This window comes from Equus przewalskii, chromosome 8, assembly GCF_037783145.1.
Source record: "Equus przewalskii isolate Varuska chromosome 8, EquPr2, whole genome shotgun sequence".
Classification (NCBI taxonomy): domain Eukaryota; kingdom Metazoa; phylum Chordata; class Mammalia; order Perissodactyla; family Equidae; genus Equus; species Equus przewalskii.
The window spans coordinates 46,577,130-46,602,153 of NC_091838.1; the positions used below are offsets into that span (position 1 = coordinate 46,577,130).

A 25,024-nucleotide genomic window follows, 5' to 3' on the forward strand; every position below is an offset into this window, starting at 1 on the left:
ATTTTTCAATAACACTTATATTTTAAAATTTTAAAGAAATAATACCTCATAAATAATCTTTATATGAATAATAGTGGTTCTAAACATGTTTTTCTCAGATGTTCTATTTGTCTCTTAGTACTAACTTTTAAAGTCTCTAGTTGTGCTCTTTTGGGATTTAGTTTGGTTACTTTCAACACTTTGCCACACTGTAGGTAAAAATATTCAGTTATGAAATTATAAATATTGTCAATCATTGTATTACTAATGCTTTTATATTTTACTAATAAAGTACATTTATTTAGAATATTAGTGCATTGTTTGAAAAAAATTCCCTAGAAAGAGTGACCAATTTTTGTATATATTAATAGTCCTACCAATTTTTGTTTTTCATCATGTTTTGGTTCTGATTTTATAATGTGTTTAAATAAATGACTGGTTGAAAAATACCTATTTTTATAGTTTTTTATAGAGTGTGTATGTGTATGGAATTAAAAAGATGTGAAGGGGCTGGCCCCGTGGCCGAGTGGTTAAGTTCGCGCGCTCCGCTGCAGGCGACCCAGTGTTTCGTTGGTTCGAATCCTGGGCGCGGACATGGCACTGCTCATCAAGCCACGCTGAGGCAGCGTCCCACATGCCACAACTAGAAGGACACACAACAAAGAATATACAACTGTGTACTGGGGGGCTTTGGGGAGAAAAAGGAAAAAATAAAATCTTTAAAAAAAAAAAAAAGATGTGAAGAACACAACTATTGCATCTATCTTTATATCAGTTAGATTTTTCCCTTTGATTTTTTTAGTAAGGGCAGGAAGAGCAAGTGACATGTTAACAACTAGAGACAGTGTTGGTCCAATGAGAACAGAAGATTTTCTTTGATTTTGATTTTGGAAAATTTGATATTTTCCACGAGCAATTTTATGAACAGTTGGGCGTGAAGTTGTATAGGCAAATATGATCCATCTATTTCCCTCGTTAAAAGTTTTAAATTTAGTAAAATAGTTTAGTGGTACCCAAAAGAACATTTATAATTCAGTCTTAGATTTTTGCCTTTACATCTGTTTTTGAATATTGGAGAATATTATTATAAGACCTATGTCTCTTTCTGTGAGAAGAATTATACTAATTTTTTTTCTCAGTATTTACTTTTGTCTGTGTACAATAGTGGAAGAATATTATCCTGTGATAATGTTTTATTCTAGTGACAGTATCTTTTAAATACATCTATTTCACTATTTTTTGGGAACTGAAACTTCAGTATATTCAAAAAAATTTCTAAGTTACTAGTATATTTATTAAAAGGGAAATGTCTTGGTTAGAAATCACTAAATTTAGCTTAAGATTTTTTTTTTATCATTGCCTCTGAATTTCTTACTTAATTGTATTTGATGATTTAATCTCTTTTTTTTCTTTTTTGATGCTTGTGTCACTGATTTTTTTTTATTGAGTTATTGATAGGTTACAATCTTGTGAAATTTCAGTTGTACATTAATGTTTGTCAGTCATGTTGTAGGTGCACCACTTCACCTTTTGTGCCCACCCCCCACCCCACCTTTCCCCTGGTATCCACTAAACTGTTCTTAGTCCATAATTTTAAATTCCTCATATGAGTGGAGTCATACACAGATTATCCTTCTCTCGCTGGCTTATTTCACTTAACATAATTCTCTCAAGGTCCATCCATGTTATTGCAAATGGAATGATTTTGTTCTGTTTTGTAGCTGAGTAGTATTCCATTGTATATATGTACCACATCTTCTCTATCCATTCGTCTGTTACTGGACACTTAGGTTGCTTCCATATCTTGGCTATTGTAAACAGTGCTGCAATAAACATTGGGGTGCATGGGACTTTTGGGATTGCTGACTTCAAGCTCTTTGGCTAAATACCCAGTAGTGGGATGGCTGGATGGTATGGTAGTTCTATTTTTAATTTTTTGAGGAATCTCCATACTGTTTTCCATAATGACTGCACCAGTTTGCATTCCCACCAGAAGTGTATGAGGGTTCCTTTTTCTCCGCAACCTCTCCAACATTTGTTGCTATTAGTTTTAGATATTTTTGTCATTCTAACGGGTGTAAGGTGATAGCTTAGTGTAGTTTTGATTTGCATTTCCCTGATGATCAGCGATGATGAGCATCTTTTCATGTGCCCTATTGGCCATCAGTATATCGTCTTTGGAGAAATGTCTGTTCATGTCTCCAGCCCATTTTTTGATTGGGTTGTTTGATGTTTTGTGGTTGAGTTGTGAGAGTTCTTTATATATTATGGATATTAAGCCTTTGTCAGATATATGACTTGCAAATATTTTTTCCCAGTTAGTGGGCTGTTTTTTTGTTTCAATCCTGTTTTCATTTGCCTTGAAGAAGCTCTTTAATCTGATGAAGTCCCATTTGTTTATTCTTTCTATTGTTTCCCTTCTCTGAGAAGGCATGGTGTCCAAAAAGATCCTTTTAATACTGATGTCGAAGAGTGTACTGCCTACGTTTTCTTCCAGAAGCCTTATGGTTTCAGGTCTCACCTTTAGGTCTTTGATCCATTTTGAGTTTATTTTGGTGAATGGTGAAAAAGAATGGTCAATTTTCATTCTTTTACATGTGGCTTTCCAGTTTTCCCAGCACCATTTGTTGAAAAGACTTTCTTTTCTCCATTGTATGCCCTCAGCTCCTTTGTCAAAGATAAGCTCTCCATAGATGTGTGGTTTTATTTCTGGGCTTTCAATTCTGTCCCATTGATCTGTGCACCTGTTTTTGTACCAGTACCATGCTGTTTTGATGACTGTAGCTTTGTAGTATGTTTTGAAGTCAGGGATTGTGATGCCTCCCGTTTTGTTCTTTTTTCTCAGGATTGCTTTAGCAATTCGGGGTCTTTTGTTGCCCCATATGAATTTTAGGATTCTTTGTTCTAATTCTGTAAAGAATGTCATTGGGATTCTGATTGGGATGGCGTTGAATCTGTAGATTGCTTTCGGTAGAACGGACATTTTAACTATGTTTAGCCTTCCAATCCATGTACATGGAATGTCTTTCCATCTCCTTATGTCATCATCCAATTCTCTCAGAAAGGCCTTGTAATTTTCATTATATAGGTCCTTCACTTCCTTAGTTAAATTTACCCCAAGGTATTTTATTCTTTTTGTTGCGATTGTGAATGATATTGTATTCTTGAGTTCTTTTTCTGTTGGTTCATTACTGGAGTATAGAAATGCTACTGATTTATGCAAATTGATTTTGTACCCTGCAACTTTGCTGTAGTTGTTGATTACTTCTAACAGTTTTCCAGTGGATTCTTTGGGGTTTTCTATATGTAAGATCATGTCGTCTGCAAACAGCGAGAGTTTCACTTCTTCCCTCCCTATTTGGATTCCTTTTATTCCTTTTTCTTGCCTGATTGCTCTGGCCAGGACCTCCAGTACTATGTTAAATAAGAGTGGTGATAGAGGGCATCCTTGTCTCATTCCTGTTTTCAGGGGGATGGCGTTCAGTTTTTGCCCATTGAGTATGATGTTGGCTATGGGTTTGTCGTATATGGCCTTTATTATGTTGAGGTAGTTTCCCTCTATGCCCATTTTGTTCATAGTTTTTATCATAAATGGCTGTTGCATCTTGTCAAATGCCTTCTCTGCATCTATTGAGATGATCATGTGGTTTTTATTCCTCAGTTTGTTGATGTGGTGTATCATGTTGATTGATTTGCGGATGTTGAACCATCCCTGTGTCCCTGGTATTAATCCCAGCTGATCATGATGTATGAATCTTTTGATGAATTGCTGAATTCTTGTTGCCAAAATTTTGTTTAGAATTTTTGCATCTATGTTCATCAGTGATACTGGCCTGTAGTTCTCTTTTTTCGTGTTGTCCTTGTCCGGTTTTGGTATCAGCGTGATGTTGGCCTCATAGAATGTGTTAGGAAGTGTTCCATCTTCCCTAATTTTTTGGAATAGCTTGAAAAGGATAGGTATCAAATCCTCTCTGAAAGTTTGGTAGAATTCCTCAGGAAAGCCATCTGGTCCTGGGGTTTTATTTTTTGGGATGCTCTTGATTGCTGTTTCAATCTCTTTCCTTGTGATTGGTCTCTTCAAATTGTCTGCCTCTTCTTGAGTGAGCTTTGGGGGATTGTAGGAGTCCAAGAATTTATCCATTTCCTCTAGGTTATCCATTCTGTTGGCATATAGTTTTTTGTAGTATTCTCTTATAATCTGTTCTATTTCTGCAGAGTCTGTTGTTATTTCTCCTTGCTCATTTCTGATTTTGTTTATTTGAGCTTTCTCCCTTTTTTTCTTTGTAAGTCTGGCTAGTGGTTTGTCAATTTTATTTATCTTCTCAAAAAACCAGCTCTTTGTCTCATTGATCCTTTCTACTGCCTTTTTCGTTTCAATAGTATTTATTTCTGCTCTGATTTTTATTAATTCTCTCCTTCTGCTGACTTTGGGCTTCATGTGTTCTTTTTTCTCTAGTTCATTTATGTGTGCTTTAAGGTTGCTTATTTGGGATTTTTCTTGCTTGTTAAGATGTGCCTGTATTGCGATGAATTTTCCTCTTAATACAGCTTTTGCTGTATCCCATATGAGTTGGTATGGCATGTTATCATTTTCATTTGTTTCCAGGTATTTTTTTATTTCTTCTTTAATTTCTTCAATGATCCATAGCTTGTTCAGTAGTGTGTTGTTTAGTCTCCACATCTTTGTTCCTTTCTCAGCTTTTTTTTTGTAATTAATTTCTAGCCTTATAGCACTATGATCTGAGAAGATGCTTGTTATTATTTCAATTTTTTTAAATTTGTAGAGGCTTGCCTTGTTTCCAAACATATGGTCTATCCTAGAGAATGTTCCATGTGCACTTGAGAAGAATGTGTATTCAGCTCTTTCAGGGTGGAGTGATCTATATATGTCTATTAATTCTAATTCTTTTAGTTTTTAATTCAGCTCCACTATTTCCTTGTTGATTTTCTGTCTGGATGATCTGTCAATTGATGTGAGTGGGGTGTTGAGGTCCCCTACTATTATTGTGTTGTTTTTAACATCTTCCTTTAGGTCTGTTAATAGTTGCTTTATGAATCTTGGTGCTCCTGTGTTGGGTGCATAGATATTTCTCAGCGTTATTTCTTCTTGATGAAGTGTCCCTTTGATCATTATATATTGTCCCTCTGTGTCTCTCTTTACCTGTCTTATTCTGAAATCCACTTGGTCTGATATGAGAATTGCAACACCTGCCTTTTTTTCCTTGCTATTTGCTTGAAGTATTGTCCTCCACCCGTTTACCCTGAGTCTGTGTTTGTCCTTGGGGCTGAGGTGTGTTTCCTGGAGGCAACAAATTGTTGGATCTCGTTCTTTAATCCGTTTTGCCACTGTGTGTCTTTTTATTGGAGAGTTCAATCTGTTCACATTGAGAGTGATTATTGATGCATGCGGTCTTAGTGCTGTCAGTCTGTTGCTCATTATCTTGTTTTCCTGTGTTTCTTTTCCTGTTTGCTTTAGACTACCATTTAATACTGCAGTTTCTTATGCTGGGTTTCTTAGATTTTTCTTTATTTATGTTTTGTGACTCTGTTCTGTACTTTATTTTAGTGTCTACCTTGAAGTTTGTATTTAGAATCTCGTGTATAATATAGTCTATTCTCTGCTGGTCTCTTACTTACTTGACCAATACTGATTTAGACCCTTTGCTCTTCCCCTCCTAAATAATTATTTTCATTTTGTATTCCAACTCGTCTTATTAATCGGTAGTTAGAGTGCTAAGATCGTCCTTGTTTTGGTAGTTTCCTTACCTTTACCCTAATGCTATAATTGAATATTTGCTATCCTGTTCTGGTTCTATCCATCGGTCTCCCTAGTCTGTGGATTGTGTTCCCTCTCTCCCTTTTTTCTTTTTTCAGGTATGAGAGCCTTTTTGAGGACTTCTTGTAATGGAGGGCTTTTGGTTACAAATTCCCTTAACTTTTGTTTGTCTGGAAAAGATTTAATTTCTCCCTCATATCTGAAGGAAATTCTTGCTGGATAGAGTATTCTTGGCTGAAGCTTTTTATCTTTTAAAGCTTTGACTATGTCACTCTCTTCTCTCCTAGCTTGTAGGGTTTCTGTAGAGAAATCCGCTGACAGTCTGATAGGGGCTCCTTTATAGGTTATTCTGCTTTTTTTTCTTACTTCCCTGAATATTCTTTCCTTATCTTTCCTTTTTGCCAAGTTTACTACTATGTGCCTTGCAGTAGGTCTTTTTACATTGACAAACCTAGGAGACCTAAAACCTCCTCTACACACATTTCTCCGTCGATCCCTAGATTTGGGAAGTTGTCTTCAATAATTTCGTTAAGCACACTTTGTGCTCCATTTTCCTTTTCCATATTCTTGGGAATGCCTGTGATCCCTATGTTCTTACTCCTCATTGAATCCATTATCTCTCGGAGATTTTCCTCATTTTTTTTGATTCTTAGTTGTCTTTCTTCCTCTGTCTGGCACCATTCAGCCTGTCTGTCTTCGATTATGCTAATTTGGTCCTCTATGTTGTCTACACGGGCATTCAGGGAATCCATATTCTGTTTTACCTGGTCCATTGTGTTTTTCATCTCTAGTAATTCTGTTTGATTCTTCTTTATGATTTCAATCTCTTTTGTGAAGTAACTCCAGAACTCGGCTTGTTTCTCTATCTTTCTCTCTACCTCATTGAGTTTTTTGATTATAGCTGCTCTGAACTCAGTATCACTTAGTTTACCTAATTCCAAGTCCTCAGGACTCAATTCTATGTTTTTATTGTTTTCCTTCTGGTCTGGGGCTTTTATAAATTGCTGGATGGTAGAGGAGTGGTTTTTTCACATGGTGGTAGAATTCAGTTGCAGTTACAGCCTGTCGCCACTAGATGGGGGTCAAGAGCCGCGTGTTATGAGCTCTCTGCCTTGGGGCAAGATGGCTGTGGCCACTGGCTTTGCTGTGGGGGAGGGGTAATACTCACACGCGCTGGTCTGGGTTCAGATCAGTTCTGTTCTCTGGTCTCCCAAGGCCCTTGATTTATGGGGTCCCTGCGGACGGATGCTTTCCCCCCGTCAGCGGGTCTCCACTGAATCAGCGGCAGGAGTCCTGGATGGTCCCCCGGTCGCGCGGCCCCTCTCCCGCTCCTTCCCGACCCACGCCGCAGCGTTTGCAGACTCTAGGGGAGGGAGCAATGTGCTCTCCTACCTTTCCAGCACCTCCGAGGGTGCAAGCAAGGTTTATGATCTCCACCTTCTTGGTATTGTAGGTGTCTAACGAGCTGGCATTATGTTTATTCTCTGAAATTCAGTTCTTCCCGTCTTTTGTTGTATTTTGGAGGGGAGAGAATCCCGGGTCAGCTCACCCCGCCATTTTGCTCCACCCCCTCTCCTTTGATTTAATCTCTTTTTAATAAATTAACGTGAAATTTAGGAACAAATAATCATTGGAGATCTCCATATTCAAAAGATCATGCAGTGCATATTTAGTTTCAGATGAAATGGCTAAGGAAAACATCTCTTGGAAATCTCTAAGAAAGCATATGCTCTCGTCTAGCATTTTGTACTTAACTAATTCCATTACGTACAGGGATTTATTTGAACCTCACAAACAACCTTTGGAATAAACAAGTCAGATATTATTATCATCTCTATTTTATGGATGTGGAAATGGAGGATTAGGGAAGATGATATGGTGGATCTAGAGAGATGTAGTCACTTGTTGTAGACATCTTTTAATTAGTTCTTGACAGAGCCGTTAATTGTATGTTGGTAACTGTTCTCGAGTTCTTGATAATAACTTTGCCTGTATTCTTCATTATGAGTTATAACTTCAAAAAATATTACCAGTTTCCTAGATGAATCTGTTAAGACTTAGTATTTTTCAAGTTTCAATATGTTAGTGAGTCGTTCATTTGTTTTAAAAATACTTTTTTGGCCCTCTCATGTGAAAACTGTTGTGTTATAGGCTTTTGAGTTTCAATATGAATAAGATGTGGTCTTTGCTTTTCTTCCTTGATTCTCTATGTATTTAGAGAGGTGTTCTTAATTACCAGCTATCTTATACATCTGCAGCCAGTTTGTTTGGTTGGTTTGGTTTTGGAAGATGGTTCTAATTATGCCCTTCTCCTGCCTAAAATACTTTGCTTCTCATAGATTTTACAGTAAAGATTAAAATCTTTAAAACATTCTGCAATGCCCTCCATGGTCTGGCCCCTTCTTGGCTGTATAGATTCATCTGAATATCTTTCTCCCTATCCCACCTTCTTGCCTTTTTTCAGTTTGTCTTCTTTCAGCTAAGTCTTTCACCGTATTGTTTCACTAGTCAGTAGCCTAAATAAAATCTTTACTGACCCCTCAGATATTGGCTCAATTGCTACTTGCTCTGTCCAGGTCGTATCTCCCTAAAATATTCTTCTATGGGATATTGTTCCTGCTTTTCACTGTACTTTTCATACAAATGATTTTACACTGGTTCATGTGATTATTTAGTAGCTTTTTCCATTCTTTTTACTTTAAGCTCCGTAAGGACCATTTCTTTTTCTATAGAAGACATTTATCTTCAAAACTTTGAATCTGTGGTAGGCAGAAGTCTTTATTGACATGCAGCTGGTAATTACTTCTGCGATTTCATGTTTTTTGGTTGTCTGATTGATGAGGTTTTAGATTGTATACTTTTTTTTGACAACCAAATCTGTCTCCTGTTTACTTATATAATACATGTAAAATGTGCTCTTGGCCAAAGGAAAAGCCAGTGACTTTAATAATTAATTACTGAAATTGAGCTAAAATTTTAGTGATTTTCCTAAGCAGAATTCTCAAAATTATATGAATGTTATTTAGTACAAATATAAAATATATTGCATAAACACACTTCCTCTGTCTTTTTTCCTGACTAGGTAAACATTTTTCCTTACGTAGATAAATTATCTATATTGAGTAACTTCTTTAGGAGATGATGAGATAAATGAAGGGACAACATTTTGCTCCTTTTATATTTTGTTTATTTGCTCCCACCCATAGTTCATTATAAGATTTTGGACTTTATATGTTATAATAATCAAGATATTCATTATATTTTTATTTTAGTGATAGGCAAGTTTTACTTCCCATTTTCTCTATCTGTTGTCTGATGTTTAAGTTTGAACAATATTATTTATTTTAGAAATTTGAAAAATAGTGAAATATTTTTATATCTCAACATAACAGTATATAGTTTGTATTTTACAGCTATTTACAAATGCTAAAATCATTGTAATTAAAACATATAATAGTTAATACTGGTGGGGATGTTGAGAAAGGAGTATTCTGATACAGTGCTGATGAATGTAAAACTTTATTCAAACAGTATAATATCAAGCATACATGCAAAGGACCAATGTAGAAGCATGTGTACTGATGTGGAAAGATAGTGATGATCTCTAAGATATGTCATTTAGTCATAAAAAGCAGGCTGTAGACATATATACACATACATATACATATCCGTTAAAATTATGTGTACCTATGAATGCATAAAATTAATAGACAGGTCTGTAGGTGTGTATGCTAAACTCATAAAAAGTGGTTATCTGTGGGTAGTGGAGTGGGATCTGAACGAGAAAAGAGGGTTTTTAGCCTTTCATTTTATCTACCATTCAATTAAAAATTTTTTTTCTTTTCATTGAGTATTGATGAATTGCATAAGTTAAAGAGTCGTATACAGAACTAAATGCAACTTTCTTAGCTTTTTAAATTGCTTCCATTTCTACGTTGAGTTAGTGAAGTTTTGTACTCATTTTATTTTGGAAAAAGTGATCTAATCTCATTTAACTGTACAGGATATGAGTAATAACAAAAATACATTTTTGGAACCAATTTGTAGGTTTAAACTTTGCATTTGGGGACTTTATATAAATCTTTAGATCCAGCTGTTGTTGAGGATATTCTTTCAATTGCTGTGAGGTGTGTTGATTTTAAAAGAATGGAAGGCTGTTCCTCAAGTGTATGTATGGCAAAAATTTTATGCTATTCCTATGAACACGATCGGATAGTTTAAGTTAACTCCTTTGCATTGAGTAGTAAGAACCATTTTCATGTTTATTATTTAAAAATTTGAAGGAAGAATTTTCTTTATAGAAATTCCAGACTGGTTTAGAAACTTCATCAGGTCTGTATTATAATTTGTCAGCAGATGGTACAAGCAGAGTCTTTTAAAGTATTTGTTAATTAGGGCATATTCATTTTTAGTCTTTGCTACTACACAATCAAGACCTGCTTGTTTCTGTTTCCTTAAATTTATCCTGGAGTTTGTCCAAGTTGAGTTTTAATGAGTTGTTTATCCCACTAGTTACATTGGGATTTATTTTTCCCTAGAGAAATGTTTGAATTGATAGTTTTAAAATCTATTCTGTAAAATGAACATATGTTCAGACTAGAACTTCTGGATATGTGAAATAGGCATTTGTCAAAGAAATTATTTTATTTTTACCATCTTAATTGTTAAAATGTAGGAATAGTGATATTTCAAAAAAAGTAGGTAAGTCCAGAAGTAGTTAGATGTTTTTAGTATGAATTTTATTGAGCTGTTTTATTTTAAACAAAGTTTAAATAAATTTGTAGTGGTATAAATCACAAGGAAAATTATACTTTTATTGTGCATTTTCATTGACATTTTAACAAGCCCCCCAAATAGCTTAAATAAAGTTGTAAAAACTATTTATCTATTTAAAAATTTCTGAGCAAATATGGTATAATGTTATGGTTTGATGAACTGGATACAAAGGTCTTTATTATTTCCTATACGTGTTAACCTGTTGGAACTATTTCCAAATTGACAAAAAGAAGAGAAAGAAAAATCCTCTTCTTTGGTATCATTTCACTAACAGATACGTTATGTAAGCTACAACCTATTACCAAATCGTTGTAAAATGGTTTATTTTAGTTCAAATGCTGCTGGAGTACTTAACAGAAGTGTAATAAAATGTACTTTTATTTGTAGTCAGTTACAGCTGGAAGAGAAAAACCACAAAAATATGTCCTATGTGTATGATAGAATTTACTTGTTTATTATTGAATTCTGGCTTCTGTACAAAGGGAATTATTTCCTTTGATGTTAAATTAAATTGAATCTGAAGGAGAGAATTGCCCCCTACCCTTGGGCATTATTAAAATGTAGAATAAATTAATCTTTTTGAATTTGCATATGTTTAAGTTTTTATTCAAGTCTTTGTTATCCATTTGGGAACTATTTTATGTGACATATGATTGCATGAAAGTTACAGTACCATATACAGTAGCTGAATTTGTTATGAGATAGTAAAGACCCACTTATAAAAAGAATCCTGACTATAGTTTGACTTTATAAATAATTATTGCCATAGTTATAAGAACATGGCTCTTGCTATACCATAGGACTTCCTATATGCCACAGAGTATCTGGCTGAAGATAGAGTGGCTAGGTTAACTGTACATTTTTATACTGTAGGTGTTCCAAATGTCTGTTTTCTTTACTTACTATCACTACTAATAAGCTGATTTTTTTTGGTCACGAATTTTGAACAGAAATTTGAGAACATAGTAGAGAACTACCTCTCAATTTTTAAACCCTTAATAAAAAAAAGAAAATGATTTGGCTGCAATGTTGGAAAAGTGAAAGGAAACAATAATGATAATGAAATATAAATTTATGAGTTTGGTCCGATTTGTTTTTCCTCCTGTCTTTTTTGTTCTGTACTATTTTACCTGTTTGGTTTAAAGAATCTTTTATTCATTGCATATTTATTTCCTGGTCTGTTCATTCCACTCCTTTTGTTTTATGGTAAAATATGACCAGGATTGTGGATTGAAGGATAAATCTACGTGGAGCCACATATTGCTATTAAATATTTGAAAGTTGTATGGACAAGGTGGCAGATGTCTTAATGTGCAACTGTATATTTAAATTACCTGACATGCTAATTAAGAGAGACGAGTGATCCTAGGATTTTATTTTTATTGTTTTAATATTTTTGAGTGAGAGAAGGCAATGGTTAGTCACTTGGACCAGTATTCCTAGGAATGGAGTTCTGAATACTTTGGGAAGATATTTTGTTTTAATTGAGATAAAATCCACATACCGTAAAAGTCACCATTTTAATTACTTTAAACTGTACAACTCACTGGTTTTTAGTATATTCACATTGTTGTGCAGTTATCACTATCTAATCCCAGAACTTTTTCAAAACTCCTAAAAAGAAACCTTGTCTCTATCTATGATTCTGAACATTTCATATAAACAGAATCATAAAATATGTAGCATTTTCTGCCTGGCTTCTTTGACTTAGCATGTTTTCAAGGTTCATTCATGTTGTAGCATGTATTAGTACTTCATTCCTTTTTATGGCTGAATAATATTTACCACATTTTGTTTATCCATTCATAAAGTTGTACAATTGAGTTGTTTCTGCTTTTTGGCTGTTAAGAATAATGCTGCTGTGATTTATGCATGTATAAGCTTTTATATGAATGTGTTTTTAATTCTTTTGGGTATATACCTAGCAATATAGTTGGCTGGTCATATAGTAACTTTCTGTTTATCTGTTTGATGAATTGGCAAATTGTTTTACACAGTAGCTGTACCATTGCACATTCCTACTTCCAATGTATGAGGATTCCAGCTCCTCCCCATCTTTGCTAACACTTGCTGTTTTGTTTTTTTTCCTTTTATTAAAGCCATCTGATTAGATGTGAAGTGAGTGGTATCTCATTGTGGTTTTGATTTTCATTTCCTTAATGATATTGAGTATCTTTTCATGTGCTTGTTGGTCATTTGTGTATCTTCTTTATCTTTTGCTGAGAGTTTTATAGTTTTAAGTTTTTGGTCAATTTTGCGTTAATTTTGGTGTATGGTATGAAGTAGAGGTCCAAACTCATTCCTTTGTATTTGGATATCTAATTGTTCCAAAACTATTTGTTCAAAAGACTATTCATTTCTCATTGATTGGTCTTGACACCCTTATCAGAAATCAATTGACCGTAGATGTATGGGTTTATTTCTAGACTCTCAGTTCTAGTGCACTGATTTATGTGTGTTTCTTTATGCTAGTATGATATGCTTTGATTACTGTACCTTAGCAGTAAGTTTTGAAATTGGGAAGTGTGAGTCTTCCAACTTTGTTCTTCTTTTTCAAGATTATTTTGTCTATTCAGGGTCCCTTGCAAGTCCACATAAACTTTAGGATTAGTTTCTTCATTTATTCAAAATAGCTGGAATTTTGATAGGGATTTTATTGAATCTATAGATCAATTTGGGGAGTATTGCCATGTTAGTAATATTAAATTTTTCAGTTCATAAGCATAGGATGTCTTATTATTTATTTAGCTCTCTAATTTCTTTCAACAATGTTTGGTAGTTTTCATTGTAAAAGTCTTACACTTCTTTGTTCAGTTTTTCCTAAGTGTTCTTTTTGTTATTGTATTTGGAGTTATTTTCTTAATTTCCTTTTTAGATTGTTCACTGTAAGTGTATATACATATGAAACTGATTTTTCTGTAATTTCTTTGTATCTTGCAACTTAGTTGAACTTGTTTATTACCTTTAGTAGTGTTTTGTGTGTGTGCTTTCTTTAGGGTTTTTAGTGTATAAGATCATGTTGTCTGTGAGCAGCGATAGCTTTACTTCTTCCTCTGCAGTCTGAAGGCCTTGGACTTATTTTTCTTGTCTGATTTCTTGGCTGGAACCTCTACCACAGTGTTGAATAGAATGTCAAGAGCAGACATCCTTTTCTTCTTCCTGATCTTGCAAAGCTTTCAGTCTTTCACCACTGAGGATGATTTCATGTGTTTTTCATAAATGTTCTATATCATAGTGAGGAAGTTCTTATTATTCTTAGTATGTTCTTAGTATGTCTAGTGTTTTTATCATGAAAGAGTATTCAATTTTGTCAGTGCTTTTTCTGTGTCAGTTGAGATGAACATGCTTTTTCCCCCCCTTCATTCCATAGATATGGTGTATTGCATTGATTGATTTTCTTACATTGAGCCACTGTTTCATTTCTGGGATAAATTCCAGTTGTCATGGTGTATAATGCTTTTAATATTCTTTTGAAATTGATTTGCTGGTATTTTACTGAGGATTTTTGCATTTTTGTTCACAAGGGGTATTGTTCTGTAGTTTTCTTGTGTTGTCTTTCTCTGGTTTTGGTTTCAAAACTTTGGTATCAAAACTGGCTTTATGGAAGGAATTAGGAAGGATTCCCTCCTCTTTTTTTTTTGCAAGAATTTGAAAAGGGTTTGTATTTATTCTTCTTTAAATGTTTGGTAGAATTCACCAGTGAAGCCTTCTGGTCCTGAACTTTTCATTCTTTGGAGATTTCTACTTCATTTTTGAAGGACAGTTTTGCCAGAATTATAATTATTGATCGACAATTCTTTCTTTCAGCACTTTGAATATTTCATCCCACAGCTGCATTGTCTCCATGATTTCTGATAGAGAATGCCTTCAAAACTCAACCAGGCAGTTTACCGGCTTCTTTTGTTGTTGTGCAGACTCTGCCTCTTTTTCTTGTTGTGCAGACACTAAAAATTAGCCAGAGGTAAAAGCTTAAGGCCTTTCTCTGTTCTTTCCTCTGCAAGTGCTCCCTGAGCATGTGTATGGCTTTCTGTATTCCCAGGAAGATTTTGGAGCATTTCAACAGTTTTGTTCCCCAAAGTTATCATTTTCCAGACTTTCCTTCCAAGATTTTGGTTAGTCTGCCTTTTGCCCCTTCTCTTGTCCATTGTTCCAGGCAGCAAGGACTAAGCAATACATTCACCTGTAAATGTGTTTTACAAATGCTTCTGGGTAGTTGTTTTAGTATTGGGAAAGTTCTGAATTACGAGAGAGAAAGCACGTGTTCTAGGTAGCCAGCAGACAGGTCAAAACATACTACCATGGTTCCTTGTGAATAAGGTCTGTTTTGCTTTTTCTGTTACTGCTACCTGTACTGAGAATGTGGGCTATTCAGCCCACTGCTGAGCTGTGGGGGCAGGGGATGCAGCATGGGTAAATGAAAATGCCACAGAGCTTATTGCTCCTACTGAGAGTCAGCTTGGGGTTTTTTTGCCTTTTTGTTTTTTGTTCTTTTGGGGTTTTTTGGTGAGGAAGATTGGCTCTGAGCTAACGTCTGCTGCCAATCTTCCTCTTTTTGCTTGAGGAAGATTGTCGCTGAGCTAAATCTGTGCCCATCTGCCTCTGTTTTGTATGTGGGACATCTGCCACAGTGTGGTTTGATGAGCGGTGTGTAGGCCCACGCTTGGGATCTGAACCAGTGAACTCTAGGCCACCAAAGTGGAGTGTGCGAACATAACCACTATGCCACTGGGTGGGCCCCTTTGTCTTCTTTTTTTTAATTAAGCATTCCCCTTTGCTGCAGGCTTTTGGTTATTAGTTTTCAGAATTCTGAAAAAGTTAATTCTTGACAGTTTTTTTCCAGCTTTTGTGTTGCTTTTATGGAGGCACAGACTTTTGGGGTACCTTTACTCTGTCAATTTTGCTCACGTTGTTCCTCTATAGGGAGGTTTTAAATGAAGTTTATTTCAAAGAAGTAAGAAATCATTTGATATTCCAGTCTCAGAGCAGGGAGGGAAAGTAGTTGGATACGTTGATAATGCTGATTATCTTACCTTAACATTTTGATATGCTTTATGGAATTAATTTGACATAGTTTCTGGTTTCCTTAGTTCATTCTTAAAATATTGCAGTTTCTTAAAATGTTTTGTAAAAATGATAGTATAGATTTCTCAAAAAATAATAGAGATTTCTCAAAGGACCAAGCAAAACAATACAGACATTTATATAGGGAAAAAAGGGAAAAGATCACATAAAAGTCATCCTAGTCTCGTCTTCCAGGAATGATTACTAAGAATAGTTCTATCCAGAACTTTTATCTTGACATACAAACACAATGCAGACATACTTTTATGTGTGGGTAACCCACCACTTCCTGCCATTACGTTGGACCATATCATAATGCAACAATATATATTTTTACTCATCCATATTTCATGGTATCCTTTCATGTCGGTAGTTTCATCTACCTACATTCTTTTAAAATCTGAGTAGTTTTGCATGAAGTCAAGGTACCAGAATTTATTCAACAATGAGATCGTCTCAGGTTAAGGCTGTTTTAAATAATGCTGCAGACACTGTCATTGTATTAAATATTCTTTCAGATTTACATGAGAATTCCTTTCAGATAGGCTCCTTCAAGATGAGTTAGAGGCTGAGAGGTTTTGCTAATCTGAGAGAGGTTAAGAATCATATGTTGTTAGAATTTGAATTTTCCTTTTTTGCTGATGAGGTTTAGAGTCTTTCATGTTTATGGGTCATTTCTGTTTTCATATTCTGTGAGTTTCCTATTTATGTTCTTGGAACATTTTTATATTGTTATCTTTTTTTCCTTAAAGGATTTATAAAATTTTTTTTCCTGAAATGATTCATATTTGTTCTTCAGGATTCAACTTAATTATATAACTGCATTTTTTCCTCACTCTGCTCAGTGTATCTCACAGGAACCTCTACATAATATTGTTTTAGCACTTACTATGTTAAATTATAATTATCGGTTTACTTTGTCTCACAACTGGCCTCCGAATTCTTTGAGTATGAAGACACTTCCTTTCTTTTCAGATTCTAGCAAAGAACCTTGTATCTATTAAGCTTTAAATATTCAGTGTAATTGTTTTTCACTGTAGTCATCTGTGGTAGATTGGGAAGGGGTTATTACACTTGTTTTTTAAAGAGGAAGGTGAAGCTCAGAAAAGTTATGTAATTTTTTTAAAAAAAGCATAAAACAAATAAATGATTTAGCCAAAAGTGGAACTTATATTTTTAAAATTTTGTGTCCTACATCCCATACCTTAAGTGAAAAACTCTGAAAGTAGGGAAAAAGATAAGAGATTTAAACATATAAATAAATTTGGGAAATTGAACCCTGTGGAGTTTGACTTAGATGGAATCGCGGATGAAGGCTGTGTAAACCCTGTTCAGATGTTTGTTGTGGGTGGAATGCATGGAAAACCAAGTGAATTAGTGAATTAGGTTATTATCAAACCGCTGCGGCCACACTGGCCTTCTTGCCATTGCTTGGACTTACCAGGCCCAGTTCTACCTCAGGACCTTTTCACAGACTGTTCCATCTGCCTGAGTCACTTTCCAGAGATACTCACATAGCTGTCTCTTATCTCCTTCGAGCCTGCTCAAGTTTTGCTTGGAATTAAATGTATCCTTTTAATACGATCTACCCACTGGATATGAAATTTCCCCCTCTTCCACAGACCCTATTCCATGTTCTACTTTTTCTATTTCCAGTAGCATTTGTCTTCTAACTTGCTATTATATAATTTATTTACTTACTTAGTGTATTTATTGATTTTTATCTTCCTCCCCTCCTTGTTATAATGTAAGCTTTATGAGGACACTGAGGTTTTACTTTTTCTGTTTTGTTTATTGATAGCTTAAAATGGCTAAGATATTTCCTAAGTAGCCAGTACATGACTGCTACAGAGTAGGCAGTTAATAAATATTTGCTGATTTTATAGATTTTCTAGAGAACAGCTTCAACATGAAGCTTGAAGACAATTAGGCCTAATCTGGGACCTATAAAGTTAAAGTCACAGCACATTACAGCTCATTTTTTATAGACCTAGGAACTGCAAAGTAAAAACCCAGTCTAGACTTTGAGGGATATTAGGTTTATTAGCAAGGTGGTCCTGGCTGTACTACCAATGGCTAGAAAAGGAGCCAATTGACTAGAAAGATGACTGAAATAAAAGCATGCTTGGAAAATACAAAGGTAACTAATTGGCATGAGACTCTATCAGTATCTCAACTATATAGGGCCAATGCTTGAAATCCCTTTATATTCTTCTAATGCTGAGTTGTATACACATGTTGATTGTTTTTACTAGACTGTAGTGGACAGGTTAGGGAGTTAATAGAAAGTAGGGGGAATTCTGGAGAAATCCTGGTACCTCCACATTACTTTATCTGAGTAACTGCTCATAGAACTTTTTTCTTTGTCTTTCTTGGTATAACGTTATTAGGATAATGATGATTCTTAATGTTTTCTATATGCATTGTGCATTTTGTGTGTATATTTAAGTCTTTATGTTAGGGAAGATTTATTTTGTTAGGTATTTCTATATACTATTTCTTTTCTATTCGTTTTGCTGTCTTCTCTAGGAACATTGATTGTATATATTTTAGATTACCCTTTGCTGTCGTCTATATCCATGTCCTTTTCTTTTCTTTTTTGAATTATTGAGGTTATAATGGTTTATAACATTGTGAAATTTCAGGTGTACATTATTATTTATTAGTATTCTGTATAGACTGCGTTGTGCTTACCACCAATAGTCTAATTTTTATCTGTCACCATACATATGTGCCCCTTTTTACCCCTTTTGCCCACCCCCCACCCCACTTCCCCTCTGGTAACCACTGATCTGTTATCTTTGTCCATGTTTATTCCACATATGAGTGAAATCAAGTGTTGTTTGTCTTTCTCTGTGTGGCTTATTTCGCTTAACCTAATACCCTCAAGGTCTATCCATGTTGTTGCAAATGGGATGATTTTGTCTATTTTTATGGTTGAGTAGTATTCCATTGTATATGTATATATATACCACATCTTCTTTATCTTTTCATCAGTTGATGGGCACTTGGGTTGCTTCCATGTCTTGGCTATTGTGAATAATGCTGCAGTGAACATAGGGGTGCATAAGTCTCTTTGAATTGTTGATTTCAAGTTCTTTGGATAAATAATACCCAGTAGTTGTATAGCTGAATCATATGGTATTTCTATTTTTAATTTTGTGAGAAATCTCCATACTCTTTACACAGTGGCTATACCAGTTTACATTCCCACCAGCAGTGTATGAGGGTTCCCTTTTCTCTATATCCTTTCCAACATTTTTAATATTTTGTCTTGGTGATAATAGCCATTCTAAGAGGTGTAAGGTGATATCTCATTGTAGTTTTGATTTGCATTTCCCTAATGATTAGTGATCTTGAACATCTTTTCATGTGCCCATTGGTCATCTGTGTATCTTCTTTGGAAAAATGTCTGTTCATATCCTCTGTCCATTTTTTGATCAGGTTGTTTGCTTTTTATGTTGTTGAGGTGTCTGAGTTCTTCACATATTTTGGAGATTAACTCCTTATCGGATATATGATTTGCAAATATTTTCTCCCGGTTGGTGTGTTGTCTTTTTGTTTTGTTCATGGTTTCCTTTGCCTTGCAGAAGCTCTTTCATCTGACATAGTCCCGTTTGTTTACTTTTTCTTTTGTTTCCCATGCCTGAAAGGACATGGTATTCGAAAAGATGCTACTAAGACCAATGTCAAAGAGTGTACTGCCTGTGTTTTCTTCTAGGAATGTTATGGTTTCAGGTCTTACCTTCAAGTCTTTAATCCCTTTTGAGTTAAATTTTGTGTATGGTGTAAGTGATCTACTTTCATTCTTTTGCATGTGGCTGTCCAGTTTTCCCAGGACCGTTTATTGAAGAGACTTTCCTTTCTCCATATTATATTGTTAGCTCCTTTGTGGAAGATTAGCTGTCCACAGATATGTGGTTTTATTTCTGGGCTTTGAATTCTCTTCCATTGATCTGTGTGTCTGTTTTTGTACCAGTACCATGCTGTTTTGATTACTATAGCTTTGTAGTATATTTTGAAGTCAGGGATTGTGATGTCTCCAGCTTTGTCCTTTTTTCTCAGGATTGCTTTGGCTATTTGGGGTCTTTTGTTGTTCCATATAAATTTTAGGATTCTTTGTTCTATTTCTGTGAAGAATGTGATTGGGATTATGATTGGGATTGCGTTGAATCTGTAGATTGCTGTAGGTAATATGGACTTTTAAAATATGTTTATTCTTCCAATCCATGTGCATGGAATATCTTTCCGTTTCTTTATGTCATCTTCAATTTCTTTCAATAATGTCTTATGGTTTTCAGTATATGGGTCTTTCACCTCCTTGGTTAAATTTATTCCTCGATATTTTCTTTTGTTTGTTGCAATTATAGATGAGATTCTATCTTAAGTTCTCTTTCTGCTTGTTCGTTATTAGAGTATAGAAATGCAACTGATTTTTGTAAGTAAACTAATAGTTTTCTGATAGATTCTTTAGGGTTTTCTATATATTGAATCATGTCATCTGCAAGCAGTGAGAGTTTCATTTCTTCCTTTCTAATTTGGATACCTTTTATTTCCTTTTCTTGCCTAACTGCTGTGGCCAAAACCTCCAGTGCTATGTTGAATAGGAGTGGCAAGAGTGTACCCTTGTCTTGTTCCTGTTCTCAGAAGGATGGCTTTCAGTTTTTCACTGTTGAGTATGATGTTGGCTGTGGGTTTGTCACATGGCCTTTATTATGTTGAGGTACTTTCCTTCTATATCCATTTCATTGGGAGTTTTTGTCATAAACGGCTGTTGGATCTTGGCAAATGCTTTCTCTGTGTCTATTGAGCTGATCATGTGATTTGTATTTCTCATTTTGTTAATAGAGTGTATCACATTATTTATATATTAATATCCTTTTGTAAAATAACTATAATTTTTCAAAAATTTCATTTTGTGTGACTATCTGAATTTTATCTACTGTTTCTGACTGTATTTTGAGTTATGTTTTCTTTAATTAACAAATATTTGATGATTTAACAAATACCTTTTATTAGTTTGTAGTTTAATTACATTGTGATCAGAACATATAGTCTGTATGATTTCAGTCCTTTTCATTTTATTGAGACTTGTTTTTGTGACCCAGAATGTAGTCTGCCTTGATAAATGTGTATTTTGCTGCTGATGGGAGGGGTGTGCTATAAATGTCAATTAGGCCAAGTTGATTGTATTGTCTTTTTTATCATTACTCACTTTTTCTTTATGTTTCTATTTTCAGTTATGTGTTATTTTGATTTATATATTTTGAAGGCCTGTAGTGCATAGAAACCTAACTAATCCTTTTATCATAATGCAACGTCTCTGTTTATCCCTGGTAAAATTCCTTGTTCTAAAGTCTACTTTGTCTGATATTAACATATACTCTTTTTTGATTAGATTTACAAGGGATATTTTTTTCCATCCCTTATTTTTAACCTATTTTCTTTATGTTTAAAGTGGGTTTTTTATTGATAGAATATAGTTGGGTCTTGGTTTTTTAATGCAATCTAATAATCTCTGCCTTTAACCAATATTCTTAGACTTTTGACATTTAATGTAATTATTTATATTTTTGAGCTTAAGACTTTCATCTTCCTATTTGTTTTCTAATTGTCCCATCTGTTCTTTGTTCCCTTTTTTTCTTTTCCTAACTTCTTTTGGATTGAATATTTCTTATGATTCCATTCTGTCTCCGCTGTTCCCTTTATTAGCTCTACCTTTTTGTTTTATGGCTTTAGTTCTAAAGTTTAGAGTTTACATCTTTTACGTTATCACAGTTACCTTCAAATAATATTATGCCACTTCACACATTGTGTAAGAATTTCCTAGTAGTATCCTTCTCCTTTCTTCCCTTCTGTTCTTTATTCTATTGTTATCTGTTTTACTTTTACATGTGTTTTGAGCCCCAAAGTGTATTATTTTTTGCCTTAATCAGTTACTCTTTAAATGTCTTTGGAGATACTGAGAAAGAATGTCTCCTTTTGTTTTTTATAAAATGCACTCATACCCATTCCAGGCACTCTTGACATTTCTTTGTGTAGATTCACAAAGACTTCTATCTGATATCACATTTATTTAGCTTGAATAATTTTCTTTAACATTTTTTGTAGTGCATGTATGCTGGTGAGAAATTCCCAGCTTTTAGTCTGGAAAAGCCTTTATTTTGCCTACAGTTTTGAAAGATATTTTTTCTAAATTTTGAATTCTACATTGACAGTTTTTCTTGTTTGCTTCATCATTTCAATAACCTTATTCTGTTGTTTTCTATTGTGCATGATTTCTGATGAGAAGTCTGCTTTCATCTGTGTTTCTTTCTATGGAGTGTATTTTTCTACCGTCTGTCTGCTTTTAAGAATTTTTCTCTTTAACACTGGTTTTCAGCAATTTGATTGTGCCTTTGGTATGGTTTTAAGTTTCTTCTGTTTGGGGTTTGTTGAACTTCTTAGATCTTTGAGTTTATAGTTTTCTTCAAATTGAGAAAAATTTTGGCCATTATTTCCTTAAATATTTCTCAGTTCCACTTTTTCACTCCTCTCTTCTGGAACTTCGGTTACACATGTTTGAGGTTGCTTGATATTGTCCCAAAGCTCGTTAAGGCTTTTTCCAATTATTCCGGTCTTTTTTCCCTTCCTTATCCTCGATCTCCTGGGACCTTTCCAAGAGGCTTACGAAATGCATCTCAAAGTTGTCAGCCAGGAAAGCAAAACGAGAGAAGCATTTATTCCTATATGTCCTGATTTTGCATACATGAACACAAAATAGTTCCAATTAGAGTCTCATGGTGTACAGTGGCTTAGGCAATGCTAGTGAAAATCTGCATTGAATTGGCCTCCATGGCAGTGGCTGGAATAAGAGGTGGGGTTGAAAGGCTTTTGAAGTGATATATAAGAGATGTCCAATACTCTCTGTGTGGATATGGTTGGAAAAACGGTAAAAGTTGGAGGTTTACAGGTTGGGGTAAGAGCGAGGTGACTGAATCTACTATAGTAGCATCCTGATATTTCTTTTTCCTGTCTCTTGTTTTTCTTTGTCCACATTATCTTGCATATTTCATTAATCTTTACTGTCAACTTGTTGCTCACAGACATTTAAATGTTTCCTTTCTTTGAAGCTTTGCTTTTTGGAAAATTTAGGTAAGGCACCTCTTTGAGAGACAGAACCAGATGAATAAGGAGTCAATGAATTAGATCTTCCAGGGCAGAGATTGTAAAAATCATTGTTCTGTGTTACTGTCAAGTAGGAACCTGAGTGTAATGTAAATACTTCATAAGTACTCATGAGAGAGGAAGTATAGGATAGAGGATTCTGGATCAGATTGCCTGGACTTAAATTTCTGATTTTTTGTTTCTTACTTGTTACTTGTATGATATTTGATATGTTAATTTCTCTCTTTGTGTATTAGTTTCCCTATCTGAAAAATGAAGGTAATGATAATACCTCACTCAAAGAGTATTATGCCAGGATTCAGTGAGTTAATAAATACAAGACATTTAGAACAATGCAGATCTACTAGTGATTTCTCTTTAAGTGTTAACTAGTATTATTTTCATTGTTATTTTTGGTGATTGACTTGATTGGAAAAGTGTAATAGCTTGAGCAGAATATATGTATATAATTGTGTATGCATGGACATTATTCTAGTTTGTCTTTATTTTTTATTATTTTTTGTGTTCTGTATTTTGTATTATTGTAATTTATTATTGTATATTTCATTATTCACTATTCTGAAATGGTGAAACTTATTTAAAATTAGTAGAACTGCATATCTACTTGAGGTAATTTTATTTTAAAATATTTCTCCCCTTGCAAACTAATTCATTTTATATGTTGTTGTTTGTAAATGCTGTTTACTCTATTATTATTCTTTCTGTTATGTTATGCAGGACCAAAAGATCTCAGATTTCTGTAACTGAGGGTATATTTGAACTTCCAAATCTCACAATTCAAGCTACAAGAGCACAGACGCTTCTGCTGCAAGCAATATGTCAAAGTTGGTCTCATATTGGAAATGTCAGCTCTTCAGCAGTGAATGAAGCTTTGATGAATGAAGTTTTCCAAACTGTAGGTAAGAGAACAGCCTTCTTGACAGGTACATGGAAAATTCTTATTAGAGGTGACTAATATTTTTTCATTCAAGTTCATATTTATAGCATGCCCGACTTAAATTGTAGTATATTTTTGTGAGAGTGGATTTTTATGGCTCCCGGGTAAAATCCAGGATATGAGTTAAACTATTCAGTTTTGTTCCCCACTACCAATTTCTGGATGTATTTTACAGTTGGAGGAGATTATTTTCCACCAACTCCTTGTACAATTGACCATTTGGCCTTACATGGATAACTTTTGACGGTATCAATGTGTATGTTTGAAATGATAACCAAGTCAAGTGTAAATACAGTATATTTGATTATGCTGATAAAGTGAAATAAAATTCTTGATCATAATACTTTAAGACTTGGTAAGCAAATTATCCTTTTTGTGTGGAAAACATTACTCTTATACCCTGAATGAATGAATTACTAAAAATAAAAAATCTGCTTTGATGCCAGTATAAGAGATAGTGTCTTCATCTTTTCACTTATTTTGCATGTAAACAAAAAAACTTACAGAAGGCTTGCTTTTTGTAGTTGTTTCAGTTCAAAATAATCATGTTACTTAGTAACAAAATAATTTTTAAGAGAAGGATATATTTTTTATTAAGTGTAATCATGCTTAAAATAACATTTTTATCTTCTACTTCATTTGTCTATTAAAAACATTGTTTTTTTTTGTTCTCATATATGATGCTTTTGAAGATTTTAATTTCATACCTTACTATGGGGAATATATTATAAATTCTAAAAACGTGCATTATAACTAGTCTTTTTATTTGGTATAGCCAGTGATGAATGTAAAATTTTATAGTTATTTTGTGTCAAGTTTTAGGATTCTATAAAGAATAAGACAAGTGTTTTGTTAGCCTAGAGGCTCTTAACTTGGGGCTTATGAAAGGGCTTTGAATTTTCTGAATCCCCGGAAATAGTATGCAAATTTTAGTGTATGTATAAAAATATACGTATAAATATTTATATTCACTTTTTGAATTCTTTTATTACATATAGTGAGTCTATCCCTCAGATAATCTTTTGACATCTATTTTTTTTATATTAACATAGTTACAATTAACTTTCTTTTGGTTGGTATTTGCCTTTGCTTCCTTTTGCATTACTTTAATTAAAACCTGTCTGTTTTTATGCTTTAAGTATATGTCTTGGAAATAGCAATATAAGTGGATATTTTAGGTCAGGTTTTATAATCTGCCTTTTAGCTAGTAAATTCAATCCATTTATATTAGTGTGATTGTTGTTTTTTGCCTTTGTTTCTATCATCTAACTGTTTTGTTTTCTTTTATACTGTTTTAGATATGCTACTTTAAAAAATTGCTATTATTT

The 25,024-nt window shown here is 34.1% G+C and overlaps 1 protein-coding gene across 22 annotated transcripts in view; it reads left to right on the plus strand.

The window, feature by feature from the left end:
- VPS13B (vacuolar protein sorting 13 homolog B) overlaps positions 1-25,024 on the plus strand; it is a 777,317-nt gene that overhangs the window by 118,904 nt on the left and 633,389 nt on the right. For all 22 annotated transcript variants that reach the window (XR_011543460.1, XR_011543461.1, XR_011543462.1 and 19 more), the window contains one exon: positions 23,477-23,658. Coding sequence is in view for 18 of the 22 variants with exons in the window: in XM_070631834.1 (XP_070487935.1) it covers positions 23,477-23,658 (182 nt within the window). In the remaining 4 variants the exon portion in view is untranslated. The remainder of the gene's footprint in view (positions 1-23,476; positions 23,659-25,024) is intronic.